We start from the raw sequence: 14,840 nt of genomic DNA, 5'->3' as shown, positions 1-14,840 counted from the left end.
CAGGTCCCGCACAAGGAGCACCTGTACAAGTTACTGGTGATCGGCGACCTGGGCGTGGGCAAGACCAGCATCATTAAGCGCTACGTGCACCAGAACTTCTCCTCGCACTACCGGGCCACCATCGGCGTGGACTTCGCGCTCAAGGTGCTCCACTGGGACCCGGAGACCGTGGTGCGCCTGCAGCTCTGGGACATCGCTGGTGAGCCCCGGGGCCGGAAACTGGGGCGGGGGCACCTCGCAGACCATCTCCTGTGCCAGGGCAGCGGCTCGCGGCCCCGCGGAGACCCGGGTCTACCTCCCGGGCGCTGCGCCAAGAGAAACTTTCCGGGGTGGACTGCAAACTTGGTTTCAAAGGAAACAAAAAAAGTTTCTCCCTAGCGCGCTGCAACTTCACGTGCGTTCCTTGGCGCTTTGCGGCGGCTGCTTTATCTCCGCCTCCCACAACCTCCCCTGGGATCTCTGGGCTCAGCGCGGGCCTCCCCGGGACCCAGAGGGAGACCCTCCGGAATTGCACTAGGTTCTGATCCCCAGCTCACTTTCCGGGCACCGGCAGTCCTTCGGGTGACGCCGCCCGGAGCGTCCCGCCCGCCCTTCCTAGCCTGGTGCCGGGACCCGCGAGGGGAAGCCCCTAGACCAGTTCACAGAGGGAACCAGGAGAGTTCCGGACTTGTGGTGTTTCCCAATTCCTGTTCCTAACTGCTCCCTTTATTCCAACTTTCGACACCCGCTTTTCTAGCGTTCAATCAAGAAAGCTGGAGGTTCTCTGCTTTGAGAAAGCCAAGGACCTTTCTGTGTCTGCATTGGGGGTAAATCTCTCACTGTTTCTGTTTGTCCTTCTGTCTCTCTCGTCTGTGAAGAGGAGATCGAGTATATATATTCCTGTTAGGGTCATTTTTGTATAAGGGTCTATTCTTTGCGACCCCATGGACTCTAGCCCACCGGGCTCTTCTGTCCATGGAATTCTCCAGGCAAGGATACAGGGGCGGGTGACCATGCCCTTCTCCAGGGGATCTTCCCAACACAGGGATGGAAGCCAGGTCTCTTGCGTTGCAGGCGGATTTCTTTACCGTGTGAGCCATTGGGGCAGCCCCTTTCTATGACATTCGCCACAGATTTCTTGATTTGTTCCTAAAGTTTTCACTGAGAGGTCTGGAAAATGAGGAGCCTCTTACAATGTTTGAAATCAGAATTTGATTCCCAGGGTTTGTACCAGGAGTTGGGGCTTCAGTCTAAGGTGGAGGTGCAAAGTGTCCCTGGACCCAGACTGTCGGCGTGTCCAACCCTTCACTGCGGATCCCGAGCTCACCATCCTGCTCCCCACAAGCCCCTTCAGCTCAGCCGCTTCCCCGTTAAGTTGGAAAGCAGTCAGACAGTGACAACTTCGGGACTCTCCTGCTAAGAAATTTTCAGGTCCCCTGGGATTCCTTGTGAACCCCTTCAAACAATCAATCCACTTCACCTGGGTCTATTTCATAGTCTGTGGCACTAGGAACCTTTACAAGTGCTGGACCCAAACTGGCCACTTCTGTTTGAGAAAATAGGTTCATTTTAGCAGATGCATTTGACTGGAAACTTTATTATGGCTTGAACTGAGAACATATGTGGGAACTTTTCCGAAGGGCATTTCTTGTTGTGGGGATTCCGGTGCCTCTTTAATCAGGAGCTGCCAGGTCTTATGATAAAACTCTTGACATGTGAACAGATTCATGCCTTTAGTGGCATCGTTAACTGCTCTAGGAGCACAGGGATTAGCAGAGACCAGAAGATGTCATTGGCCACTACCTGATTGGGCTGTATATGTAGAAAACCCTCTGTGAGCCTGGGCACTTTGCTGCTGCTGTTCTTAGTGTCTAACACCTCTGATGTTGCATCAACATCTCTAGGACCCAGGTGTAGAATTAGCTTACTCTTTGAACAGGGGTGTAGCTGTAATTTAGTTTTTTATGTGAAAATCAAATGAGGATGTGACCTCAGGCATGTTACATAATGTCTGTGAATCTCAGTGTCCTAAGAATACTCGGGTATAGAGATGAAGAGCCTAAATTCCACTTGAAATGCTTCCATCTGAATCCCTGTTTCACCCCATATCTCTTGGGCAATTTTAAGTAAGTTTCCCAACTTCCTAGTCTCCGTTCCTTATCTGTAAATAGAATGCTTTCTCCCAACAAAGGAGAAAACGAGAGGAAAACCGACAAATGCTAACTGAACCCATTAGTACTTACTCCCTAGGAGACCTGCAGGAATTGTTGCTATACTAGCTACTTTTTGTTTTTTGAATATGTGTAAATGCTAGGCAAGAAGGACATGATATGAGTGTGCTAATTAGATCTTATTAAACAATAATTCCTGATGAACGAATATAACCTGTTCTAAAACACCCAGCACCATTTTCCAGCTCTATCCATATTACAACATGCCATCTTGAGCAATTTCATTCTCAAGCTTAAAAATACCTCCTCCAGTTCTGAAGTTGCCGTAGAGGCTATAGTCACAGAAGTCTGTGTATATAAGAAATCCAAGGAGCCTCAGAAAGTCAGTTCTATAGCTATGGTGGTGTGCACCATCTCTGTAGGGAAGTTTATTTTTCCCAGAGCTTTGATGTTCAATGCTAACCTGTCATTTCAGCCTCCAGCCCAAAGAGCGCTGTGGGCTGGGTTTGAAGTTCTTGGTGATGGTGGTTTAGTCACTCAGTCGTGTTGACTCTTTGCAATGCCATGGACTGTAGCCCACCAGGCTTATCTGTCCATGGGATTTCCCAGGCAAGAATACTGGAGTACCTAGCCATTTCCTTCTGCATGGGAACTTCCTGACCCAAGGATCAAACTGGGACCCCCTACATTGCAGGCAGACTCTTTAACCAACTGAGCTACCCAGGAAGCCGGCTTAGAAGTTGGGCAGCAGGCAAAGCTTGTTGAGAGGTGGGGGGTGGGGGGGGTGGAGCTGGGCCATTGTGGGGAAGGATGATTGGAGTGTAGAATGGACATGTTTCAAGCTCCATAGCTAGTCCTGTGAAGAGTAAGTGCATATGTAACCCAGCCTCAGTGGCCCAGTCAGACCCCAGTCAGACCCAATCAGCTAAGTGTATCTTAGAGTGTCTTTAGATCTGCCTGTCGGTCCAACCTTGGGGAATGCTTCCTGTCTGCTTGCTGCTTACTTTTGGCAAGTGTCTTACAGGCACGGGTAGTGACACTCATTTTGAGCTTGCTAGGGGTGTTGATGAAGTAGAGGAAACTTGCCCTGTCCTGAGAGGATATCACATCCATCTGCTATCAAGGGAATCTTTTGCTCAATTAGACTTTTAATATCCATTTGGTTCAGGGCCAAGTCGGGTCCTATTTGTTCAACTAATTCCCGTGATCTTTGTCTTGTGGTCACTTAGACTGGCCAGTCTGCTTCTGCAAAAGACTGCAGAAAGTACCTTTTAGGAACTTGTGAAGTAGACCTTGAAATCACTGAGATGAATCCCACAAACCCCATAGAAGACTCTGAATCCCAGTGATTCCACCATAGAGGAGCATCTGAGTTAGCTTTGGATTTGGAAACTCTTGATAGAGTCAGAGAAATTAAGTAATTTTGCTCAAGGCCACCCAGCTAGTAAGTGGAAGAGCTGAATTTGACTCAGGTCTGTTTGATTTGGAATCAAGCCATGCTTTTTATAACCATAGCCCTGTGAGGGACCCACTGGGGTTATACACAATTCCTCTTTAAGGGCACTGCTTATTTAGTAGATGGATTATCCTTGCCTTCTTTCCCTTATTGCTAATATGTTTTTGGATGGTACCACAGTGCAGAGAGTGAAAAGAAATGGAACAGAAATCTATTTCTGGGCTTCCCTGATGGCTCAATGGTAAAGAATCGGCCTGCAATCCTCCTGAGACATGGATTCGAGCCCTGATCTGAGAAGATCCCACATGCTGTGGGGCTCAAGCCTGAGTGCTCGACTACTGAGCCTGTGCTCTGGAACCCCGAGGCACAGCTGCTGAGCCCTTGTGCTCCAGATACTGAAGCCCACACGCCCTGGAGCCCAGGCTCTGCAACAAGAGAAGGCACCACAGTGATATCGCAGGGAAAGAAAACAACTGCCACTTGAAAGATGGGCAACTGAGATCCAGCAAAGTTTCACGATTTGCCCAATGTCAAGTATTACAGCTTTAGAATATCCATAATTTATAATCCATAATTAATAATATATAATTAATTATATATTTAATAAATATAATAAATAATATATTTATTAGAATACGTCTGAAGTATTCTATTGATTACTTTGATGACTCCATCAGCACTTTCAAAGAGAACAACACAATTTTGTCTACAAATCTTGCTGTGCTTTGGGAACCAGGTACTGGAATTAGGACAGTGATAGTAATAGTAGCTAACATCTTTAGACATTTATTCTTACAATTGTCTGTGCATACGTAATTTTTAATTTCCCAGTAAAATAGCTGGTTAAGTGGTAGTGCTGGAACTTAAAACTTGGTCATTGAATCTAGCACCTAGGTTCCTAATAGTTTTGCTCTACTTCCCACAGTTCAGAAATAGAATACTTCAGATGTAGTCTAATAAATATAAATTATGGATATTCTAAAACTGAGATACTTGACATTGGGTAAATCATGAAACCGTGCTGGATCTCAGTCCCCATCTTTAAAATGACAATTGTTTCATGGTATTGTCTCTTGCAGTCTCTTTCAGCTCTAATATGGTCTCACTGCCCAGTTGCTTCTCTGGTAGCTCAGCTGGTAAAGAATCTGCCTGCAATGCAGGAGACTCTGGTTCAATTCCTGAGTCAGGAAGATCCCCCGGAGCAGGGATAGGCTACCCACTCCAGTATTCACGGGCTTTCTTGGTGGTGCAGATGGTAAAGAATACACCTGCAATGCAGAAGACCTGGGTTTGATCTCTGGGTTGGGAAGTTTTCTTGGAGGAGGGCATGGCAACCCATTCCAGTATTAACATGCCCAGTTAGTATGTAACAGCTTATTCCAACTTTACTTACTAGCTTTGTGACTTGTGCAAGTTACTTAATTTCTGTGCCTTGGTTTCCTGTCTAAAACCTGGGGACAATGGCAGACCCTGCATCTTAGAATTGAAAGAATGAGATGGGTTAATTCATGTAAAGCTGTGCCTGATGCGTTCTGAATGTTAGCTATTACTCTTCTTTTATTAACTGTTATCACAAACTTCTTTCACATATATTTTCCTGCTTGATCTTCTCAGAGTTGCTGAGGGCATAGACAGAGCAGGTGGTGTCAAACCTATTTTATATTAGATCAAGAATCAGAGACCCAAGATCACAACAGCTCTCATGTGGCAGAGGAGAGCAGGAAGAGCAGGTCTGTTTAACTCCATCTTTGATGCATATATTTGAGAAAAATGACCAGATCTGTGGGTCATCAGAAAAGTCAATCCCACATTTAACAGATACAGTAGAAAATAAAGTTGGCAGGTGATGTAGAGAATCCTTCTCTCCCACGTGAAAAGTTTCACGGCAAGACTCTCCTAAGTAATACATTCCCCTAAATAGTTAAAATCCAACACGTAGGAAAAATATTTCCCCGCAGGGCACATCTGTATTGACTTTCCCCACCTAAGCCGTGTGACGAAGCCCTGGAGGACATTAACTCTCCAACAGGCAGAGGGGCAGCAGAGCGGGTCTAGAGTTACCCGCGTCTAGAGGCAGGAGCCCAGAGCATCAGTGGCCCTGAAGGTCATCTGGGTCACAGTGCTCGGTGGTTTTAGTGTCTGTGATGTGCTTCCACATTGTAAAATTCAACCGAGGTTTTGGACTTGACCTCTCTTCAATAGACTTCAACTGAGACTTCCCTGGTGGCTCAGACGGTAAAGCGTCTGCCTACAATGCAGGAGGCCTGGATTCAATCCCTGGGTCAGGAAGATCTGGTAGAGAAGGAAATGGCAACCCACTCTAGTATTCTTACCTGGAAAATCCTATGGACAGAGGAGCCCAGTAGGTCTACGGGGTTGCAAAGAGTCAGGAACGACTGGGTGACTTCACTTTCTATTCAATATCTATTTTTTTTTTTTTTAATTATTTATCGGCTTGCTGGGTCTTTGCTGCTGTGCGACCTTTTGCTAGTTATGGTGAGCAGAAGCTATGCTCTGCTGGCAGGGCATGGACCGCCGTGGTGGTCTCTCTCGTTGTGGAGCCAGGCTCAGTGGTTGTGGCTTCTGGACCCTGGAGCATGGGCTCGATAGCTGTGGCCCCCGGGCCTAGTGGTCCTGCGGCGTGTGGGATCTTCCCGGATCAGGGATTGAACCCGTGTCTCCTACATTGGCAAGTGGAATCTTTACCACTGAGACACCAGGGAAGCCCTTTTATATCTATTTCTAAAAGACAAATTCTCCAGGAGATTTTAGAAGTGTCTTAAATATTAATGCAATGGATCTGAAAATGTAGAGAGTGCTAAATTTGGCAACCGCTGTGCCAGGCAAAAAAATAAAAATGCATGGCAAGTCTGGGCCACGTTCAAGTGGTCAGTTATTGTCTTGTTTCTAGCCTGGCTAATTACAGAGTTTCTAAATACCATGTGGGTTAACATGCTATGTGCTTACAAGTAAATAATATGTACACTGAACGGAACAGTGAACTTTCGACATGAGGTGAGGGCTGGGTGGGGAACACACCTCAGGGCTTCTTACAAGGAGGTTGTTAGACTCTCTGGGCATCACAGACACATGGGCATTAGGCCTGTGGGATACGTTCTCTAATCTAGGCTTTAGATTAGAGGACTGGTTCTGACAGGTGGGCACAGAGCAGCCTGACCAAGGAGCGCTGAAATGCTTGAGAGGAGGGAATGTGGGGAGCAGCTTCTATGTGTGTGTTTGATTTTTTCAGCAAATGTGTCTATTAAATGCCTGCTGCTTCCCTGGTGGCTCAGACAGTGAAGAATCTGCCTGCAATGTAGGAGACCTGGGTTCCATCCCTGGGTCAGGAAGATCCCCTGGAGAAGGGAATGGCAACCCGCTCCAGTATTCTTGCCTGGAGAATTCCATGGACAGAGGAGCCTGGCGGGCTACACTCCATGGGGTCGCATAGAGTCAGACATGACTGAGCGACTAATATACACACACACACACACATCTGTTAGGCACTGTACTGGTTGGGGAAACAAGAATAAAGACTTGAACAAGACCTTAACAAGTTCATGGTTTAGTGGGCATGATAGCGTGAAAGCAAATACACTGTAATGGTGAGTAAATTGTGTTGGTAAACGTGACTCTGAAATTCTCTGGTGATACAGAAGGGGTCCTGTCCACACCACATCCTCCATTCTCTGAGATTAAGCCTGATCAGACTAAACAAAGCCTCTGGCTAGGGTGATTTCCTGAGCTCTTTCCTAGCACCAGTGACTCCCCGGGAGGGACTTCCATGCCACACACCTTGAGACAAAAGTTCATCCTCTGGCCCTTTTTAATTCTGTCTCCTCCTGAGGAGCTCATGCATTCCTGTGGCTTTAAACTCTGTACTGGTGACTCCCAAACTGTGCTTATAACCTTGCCTTCTCATGAGGTTCAGACCTACAATTCCATCTTCCTACTGGACATTGCCTTTATGATATCTCAGATATATTGCAAGATCAATATGTCATAGCCAAGTCGCATAAAAAAGCAAGATTGCTTGTTTTCTCTAGTAATATAGTAATAGATGCTCAATGTAGCAAATGTGGAAAGTACAAAAGAAAACAAAAATACGACACAGCAACAAGGAACATAGACGTTACCGCTCTTAATGAAAGTAGTAAATGATGTCTTTGCAAATCTTAACCAGAGCTATCTCTCCACGTACCGATCTTCACAGTGTAGTGAACTATACTGCTTTTTACCCAGTTACGAAGCCCTGAAACCTCTGCCGTCTTTTCTCCGTCTCTTCTGAGCTGCGCATGCTCTCCATCTCCAGGTCAGATGGTGATTGTGCCTCTCCGGCAACTGCCCTAAACCAGGGGCAGCTCTGTTATCCCCTGTCCTGCTGTCCTAACTCCCTGGCTAGTTCTAGTCTCCTCTTCCTCCAGTTCTTATGTGGACTAAGGTCAAGATTATCTTCCCAGAATATCGCTTTAGTGGTTCTTCATTGCCTACAGATTATAAACATCATGGTGAAAGAAATGAAAGTCCTTGGGATGAGATGATTGGACAGATGATGACTAGAAAGAGGACAGATTCTAAATTTTAGAGCTGTTGAGGGAGAAGTTCGTGGGGTCCAAGATGTTCAGAAGTACGTGGAGTCCTTGAGGCCTGACCTGGTGCAAAGGAAACCCGGGATCTGTCTCACTGTGGACTTGTCAGAACACAGTTACTCTCATTGAGGGTCAAAATGATACTTAAGATTTTTTTTTAATGTGTTTAACTTAAAAAGTCATTTTACAACATGAGAATTTGAGAAGTGTAAGATCCTGCCTGGGAAAATGTGTTCATTCATTTGATAAGCACAGGGTTTTTAGGAGGGGATGAAACAGGCATTGGTATGGAATCTGATATTCCACAGGGGACATGAAGTTATTTAAATATAATCATGCAGATGATTACTGACTGTTTTGATAAACCTCTGAAGGACAAATGTCAGGTGCTAAAGAAAGTCAAATCGTGGGCCCTGCCATCGCCATGGTGTGGAGGAGAGGGCTGTGGCTAGGAAGAGGTGGAGAGAGGCAGCAGCAGCAGACAAATTATGAAAGGATGCATTTGCTCTGCCAGTGGTTAAGAGGGGTCGTTCTGTACATTTATCAATTTATCAGAGAAAATCTTTGCAGTTAAAACAGCACCATGATTCTGGCAAATAGGTCATTTTATTTCCAGTTTTATAAGCGAGGAGACTGAGCCAAGGGTAAGTAGAACATGGTGCCTGGTACGCTGTAGTTGCTCAGTAAAAGTGGGTTTGGTGTTAAATGGCCAGTGGGTTGATACTACGGTCATTGCGCAACTGAAACATTTTGAGGAGAGTTGTCTTGTGGAATGTTTAGACTTGATTGCTCCCTCTTCTGAGAATTAACGTTGGAAAACCCTGCAAAGCTTTCAACCCGTTGAGAGTCTTTTTAACAGTGTATTCTCTTTGCTTCTGGAATGGACCTTCCCAGATGGATATGGTGGTCCTGCTGCTCCTTGGGTGGAAATAGGTTTATTCTGTGAAGGGAAGAGCCTCATCTTCTAGGGGGGTGTATTAGAGCAGTCTCCATCAACCTGACAAGGTCAAGTCTGAGACTCTAGCCTGGGATTCCAAATTATTGAGTTCCACTAACTTTTTCCAGTTGTTTGAGAGCTTGCTTGAGAAGTTATGTGGTCTTAAATTACTCTCTGAAAATATGTCAGGGTTTAAACTTCACCATTCCCCACTCCCTTTAGCTTTCTATTCTCAGGTATTAATCCTGTCCTATCTTTTCTATCTTAGAAAATAGCTCTCTCTTATCCCTCCTTTCAGTAGCCGTGTCTTCCTCACAACTTGTCTGAACTACTGCAGCATTGCACTAAAGCTCATCCCTTTCTCAAGCTTTCCCGCCCATCAGCTTGCAATCCACAGAGGTAAAGCTCCTTAAGGCAGCGTCTGTCTCCAGTCAGGTGTTCTCCAGTATGGCAGCCTTCAGTGGATCCTCATCACTCTCAGAGTGAGAGACTAAGCATTTTAGCATGAAGTTCAAGGCCTTTCTTGATCTGGTCATTGTTAGCCATCCTAGTCCCATCTCCTGTACCTGTGATTTTGACCATTCTGGATATCTTACTGTGGCTTCAGTTCAACTACCATCCCCTTTATACTGTGGCTTGTACAGTTGTCTCTGGCTAACTACACTTTCCCCTTTCTTTTCTTAAATAGCTCCTATAGGCCTTTGGTCATCACCCATCTCACTTCCTTCAGGAAGTCTCTTTTGAGTCCAGGTGGCTGAGGAAGATACTGTTTATCTGCTCCCATAATATCCCATGCTTACCCCAGATTAGAAGTCCTCTACCACTGCATTGAGATGCTTTTTCTTCCCAATTATAACCCTAGAACTTGGTTCTAGTCCGTGTTTAGTGAGTTTTATTCAATGAAAAGCTTCAGTCAACTATTTCATCATTGCTCTAAAAATTTCTTCAATAAACAAAAGAACTTTTTGTTTACAAACAAAAGTTTTTCATGCTTCAAAGACTTGGTAATTTTCTGAACACTAACAGAAAAAGGCATGCCTTTTAGAATTGATAAATACAGCAATCATTTTTCTTAAGGTGGCATTCCATTTTATTTTTCACCATAAGAACTAGGGAGTGACCTTAAAGAGCATTCTTAAGAACTGTGCTTCTTCATTTAACAAAATCTTCCTAATTCAAAGTGAAACGTCATTCATTTGGAGGTCAAATGACAAAGCTGTATTTTCCTTTTATGATTTTTGGATAGATTAGATGAAGTAATAAAGGTAATTTTGACAGAGTTAAAACCTGTAGGTCATCAAAACAAATCCTGCATTTTACAGTTGAGGAAGCTGTGCTCTGAAAGGGGGTTTCTATTGATTTCTCAGGCTCAGAGAGCTAGTCAGAGGTAGAACTGGAACAAGAATGCTGGCTTCTCTGATTTGTTAGGGATGAGATGTGAGGAATTAAAAAATTCTTTTTAAACACCGGGTGTTTTGGCATTGTCTTAGTCCTGGGGCACAGGAATAAATGAATTTAGTAGGTACTCAGCTTTGAGAGCTTCCCTGGTGGCTCTAAAGCATCTGCTTGCAATGTGGGAGATCTGGGTGTGATCCCTGAGTCGGGAAGATCCCCTGGAGAAGGAAATGGCAACCCACTCCAGTATTCTTGCCTGGAGAATCCCATGGACAGAGGAGCCTGGTAGGCTACTGTCCATGGGGTCGCAAAGAGTCGGGCACAACTGAGTGACTTCACTTTCACTTTCAGCTTTGAGAGTTCACAATAAAGCAATAAAGAAGAGAGAATGTTGGTATGGCGTTGAGGTGAACCAAAGACACCCACAGTTTGGATTCAAAAGACATGCCTGGTTTAATTTCCCCAGTGCTCCATTACAGGCTCAATATGTGGCCCCTTGGACTTCCTCTTCCTTATTCACACTCCGTATTTATCACCTCCGCACCTCTGCTCCTGTTCTTCTTACTAATTCACATGTCCTTCCCTTTATCTCCACATACCCAAAGACCTGCCTGAAAGGGACCTCCTGTACAAAGACTTCCCTAATTCTCTCCTCCAGTGGTAACTTCCTTCCTCCCTTGAATCAACACAGCTCCACTCCCTCCTGTCTTGTCTCCTTTCAGCAACTTATTAGAGTTCTACTGTACCTCTGTAGATATCCTTTCCAGTATTTAGCAGAGCTTGCTGCAATTATTTGTCTCATGATCTAATGAAATGACTGTGGACTTAGCCAAGATGTGGAGAAAGAGAAAGTACCATGGAGGAGAGTGAAGCAAAAGCAGCTTTGGGATGCAAAGGCAAGCGAGTTCAGGAAGAGGGTAGTCAATCATTTCAAATGTCCGGGAGAAATCGGAATTATTACTTTTTGCTCTGAACCATTATGTTTTCTAGTCTGTGTTATCCTGATTCATTATTTAATCTTTCTTCCTCATCAGCCTTGTGTAAATGTGCTCTCTCAGGAAGGACAATGGACAACTTAGCTTCTTGTATACCACCTCAGCCTATTGGAGATCAAGAAATTATCTACTGTGTGAGGGATTCAAACACATTTCAACCTAATTTGTAGGGTGAAGTTTGACAGCAAATGATTTAAATTACTTGTTGACAGGACTGTTTCCCCTGTAATATAACGTGTTATGAATACCACCATTTATTGGGTGTCAGGCATGGTACTGTGCACTTTTTATGCATCATTTTATTTACTGCTCACAAGGAACTGATCTTATAGGTTCTGTTACTAACCTCATCATAGAGGTCTATGCTTACAAGGGCTAAAAAACAGATAAACACACAAAACTCTTCAAAAGGTGCATAGCAGGTAAGAGATAGTGCTGGGATATGAACTGAGATTTGCCCGGTTACGGCTACGTTAGTAGTAGTAGTAGCTACGTTCTAACTGCTCCATCTACTATTGCCTGTGGGGTAATAGGTAATATGACAGTGTGATAGTTTTCACATATCAAGGATTAAGTTGCATTTTGAAAATGGATAGTATTTATTTTAAAGGAATATTTATTATTATTTTTAACCCTTCTACTTTGGATAGAGCTAAGAATTGAATGAGCTGAATTCTTTGCATATATCATTGCTTAGATCATGTGGTTGGTTTGACTTATTAAGAAATATCTAAATATACTATATTTAGACAGGAAAACCACAGTGCATAAGGGATATAGACTCTAGTTTGAAGAATAAAGATAAGAGTAGCTATGATGCTTGATGGTATTGGAATAAAAATTAAGTCTTTATGGTGGTAGAAGGGGGTGTGTGTGTGTATCTGTGCATTTTAAACTTAATGAAAGAATCCTCTAGACTAGACTTGAGGAGCTACAACAGAGTTTCTCAAACTCCTCAGTTCACAGAACCTTTAGTATCAAAGTACAGATAATTTTTTCATGGTGTCTTTAGGCCAACAGAATATATATTCATCAATTTTTTTATTTTTATTATTTTTTGTAATATATATTTTATTGAAGTATAGTTGACTTACAATGTTTCAGGCGCACAGCAAAGTGACTCAGCTATACATATAGACATACATTATTTTTGAAGTTATTTTCCATTAAAGCTTATTATATTGACTATAGTTTGTTAAGTAATTAGCACCAACAATTTCATAAGTATTATAGTCTAATAATTTAATAGTCCTTTGGGAAAATGGAGGACATAAGTGAAAATGATTTTTATTTCATTTTTAATAGCTATGATTATTTACGATAGGGATATGTATTGCTTTGGGCTATAGAACAGCATCTCAAAACTGAGTCAGAGTGGTCACCACCACCCTCATTTCCTGTTTCTTATTGATTTTCACATGATCTTGCTTTTTATCACACAAACTGCAAAAACGCCAGCTTCAAAGAGATATGAGCACATCAAAGGGAATGTAGCACAATCTAATGTTAAAATCGTGACCTGCCTCTAGTTAGTAGTTCCCGAGGTGTCTGATCTTGAGCACCACTGCTTGCCTGGGTAATTTAAAATTATCCAGTTGCAACCCTGTGACTTCACTGAGGCCCCCCAGAGCACCTTGGAACACATTTTGGGAATTTTACCTATGAAGGAATCTGTGAATTATTTAAGAGTGAAACCCTTAGAGTCCAGGGTCCCTTGTGAGTTATGAAAGTATCTTTAAAGAAACTGTGGAGAGGCAGTTCTGAACTGGGGACAGATTTTTTTTTGGAGTGGATTTTAAGAGTGAGCAGGAGCTTAGTAGTCATGGAAAGTCAATGAATTGGATTAGAGATCTTGCTTTATTCAGTCCACTCCTCTCCCTGATGGGGCTCCCTCTCTTAAATAAGAAATCATTATTCATTGTTACTTTATTGTGTAAAGAGTACTTGTGTTACCAGCTCCATTCTGTTTTGCAAGACCATTGTGAGCACAGACTAAGAGCTTCTCAGAGTACATGTACGAAGGAGAGATCATTGTCATTAAGTCACTATGTCCAGCTCTTTGCAACCCCATGGACTGCAGCACGCCAGGCTTGCATGTCCTTCACTATCTCCCAGAGCTTGCTCAAACTCATGTTCATTGAGTCAGTGATGCCATCCAACTATCTCATCCTCTATCATCCCCTTCTCCTCCTGCCCTCAATCTTTCCCAGGGTCTTTTCCAGTGAGTTGGCTCTTCCCATCAGGTGGCCAAAGTATTGGAGTTTCAACTTCCCCCTCAGTCCTTCTGATGAATATTCAGGGTTGATTTCCTTTAAGATTGACTGGTTTGAATTCCTTGCTGTCCAAGGGACTCTCAGGAGTCTTCTTCAGCACCACAGTTCTAAAGCATCAATAGAGATCAGTATTAGAGGAATTCCACAGCGGGCTTGAGGAGACTACAGTGTAACTGGGGACATGGTCTGCAGTTTGCAGCACATAGAAAGCGGTGTGGGGCGGGGTCTGATTGGACGGGCGAGCCAGTGGCGCGTTGTCAGCGCTGTCTGATATCGGGGAGGAACGAACTGAGCCTGGGGCCAGGTAGTCAGAAAAAGGTCCAAGGAGGTAGGATTTGGTACAATCTTGAAGAATAGGTAGGATGTAGTCAGGCAGAGTCAGAGATGGTGTATGTTCCAGTGAGGATGGGAAGGCCGGGGAATGGTGAATGAAAGCAAGAGGCAGAACTTAGTGAGCCCGGCAAGACATAGATTGCTAGATTGCACGCAGCAATCCACAGTCTGAGGATTAGCCTTTGACTTGTAGATCAAGCTGTGAAACCTTAAAAATCCCACAGGAGCCCAAGGGGTAAAGTAAATGAACTCTTTTCTCTACCTGGCAATCACTTGTTCATCTTTCCTAAGGTCTTCTCTGAAAAAATCGGTTCTCACTTCTGGACCACTCACTCTTCTGCTCCCTGTTTCCCTAGGAAATGAAGATAAAACTTCCCCTGAATCCTGGTTCCCATTTTGTTTCTCTGCAAAATTTCATGTACAGCTGGATGGTTGTATAGAAATGAGGCTGAGTGTGTTAAAGAGTATTTTGAGACAAAGAACCAATCATGGGATCCTACATAAGCATGTATAAGAGACTTTTAAAAAGTGGATCAATAGCAATGATTTACTTTAAAATAAAATTATATAAATGTCATTGAATTCCAAATAGTTTGTTATAATTATTTGAATAAAATGGATATAGATACATACATTTAAATTTAAGGCAGTGTTATCTAACAATGTGAAAGTAATAGTATCTTAGCCACCTTTTTTTTTTTTTTTTAATTCA

General features: G+C 43.7%; 1 protein-coding gene across 1 annotated transcript in view; it reads left to right on the top strand.

The window, feature by feature from the left end:
- Window positions 1–14,840, top strand: part of RAB38 (RAB38, member RAS oncogene family) — a 124,547-nt gene that overhangs the window by 56,603 nt on the left and 53,104 nt on the right. The window contains exon 4 of the mRNA XM_010847210.1: window positions 4–199. Within this exon, the coding sequence (XP_010845512.1) occupies window positions 4–199 (196 nt within the window). The remainder of the gene's footprint in view (window positions 1–3; window positions 200–14,840) is intronic.

The sequence above is a fragment of the Bison bison genome, unplaced genomic scaffold, assembly GCF_000754665.1.
Source record: "Bison bison bison isolate TAMUID 2011002044 unplaced genomic scaffold, Bison_UMD1.0 scf7180017864245, whole genome shotgun sequence".
Classification (NCBI taxonomy): Eukaryota; Metazoa; Chordata; class Mammalia; order Artiodactyla; family Bovidae; genus Bison; species Bison bison.
This window is presented reverse-complemented; position numbering and strand designations above follow the sequence as displayed.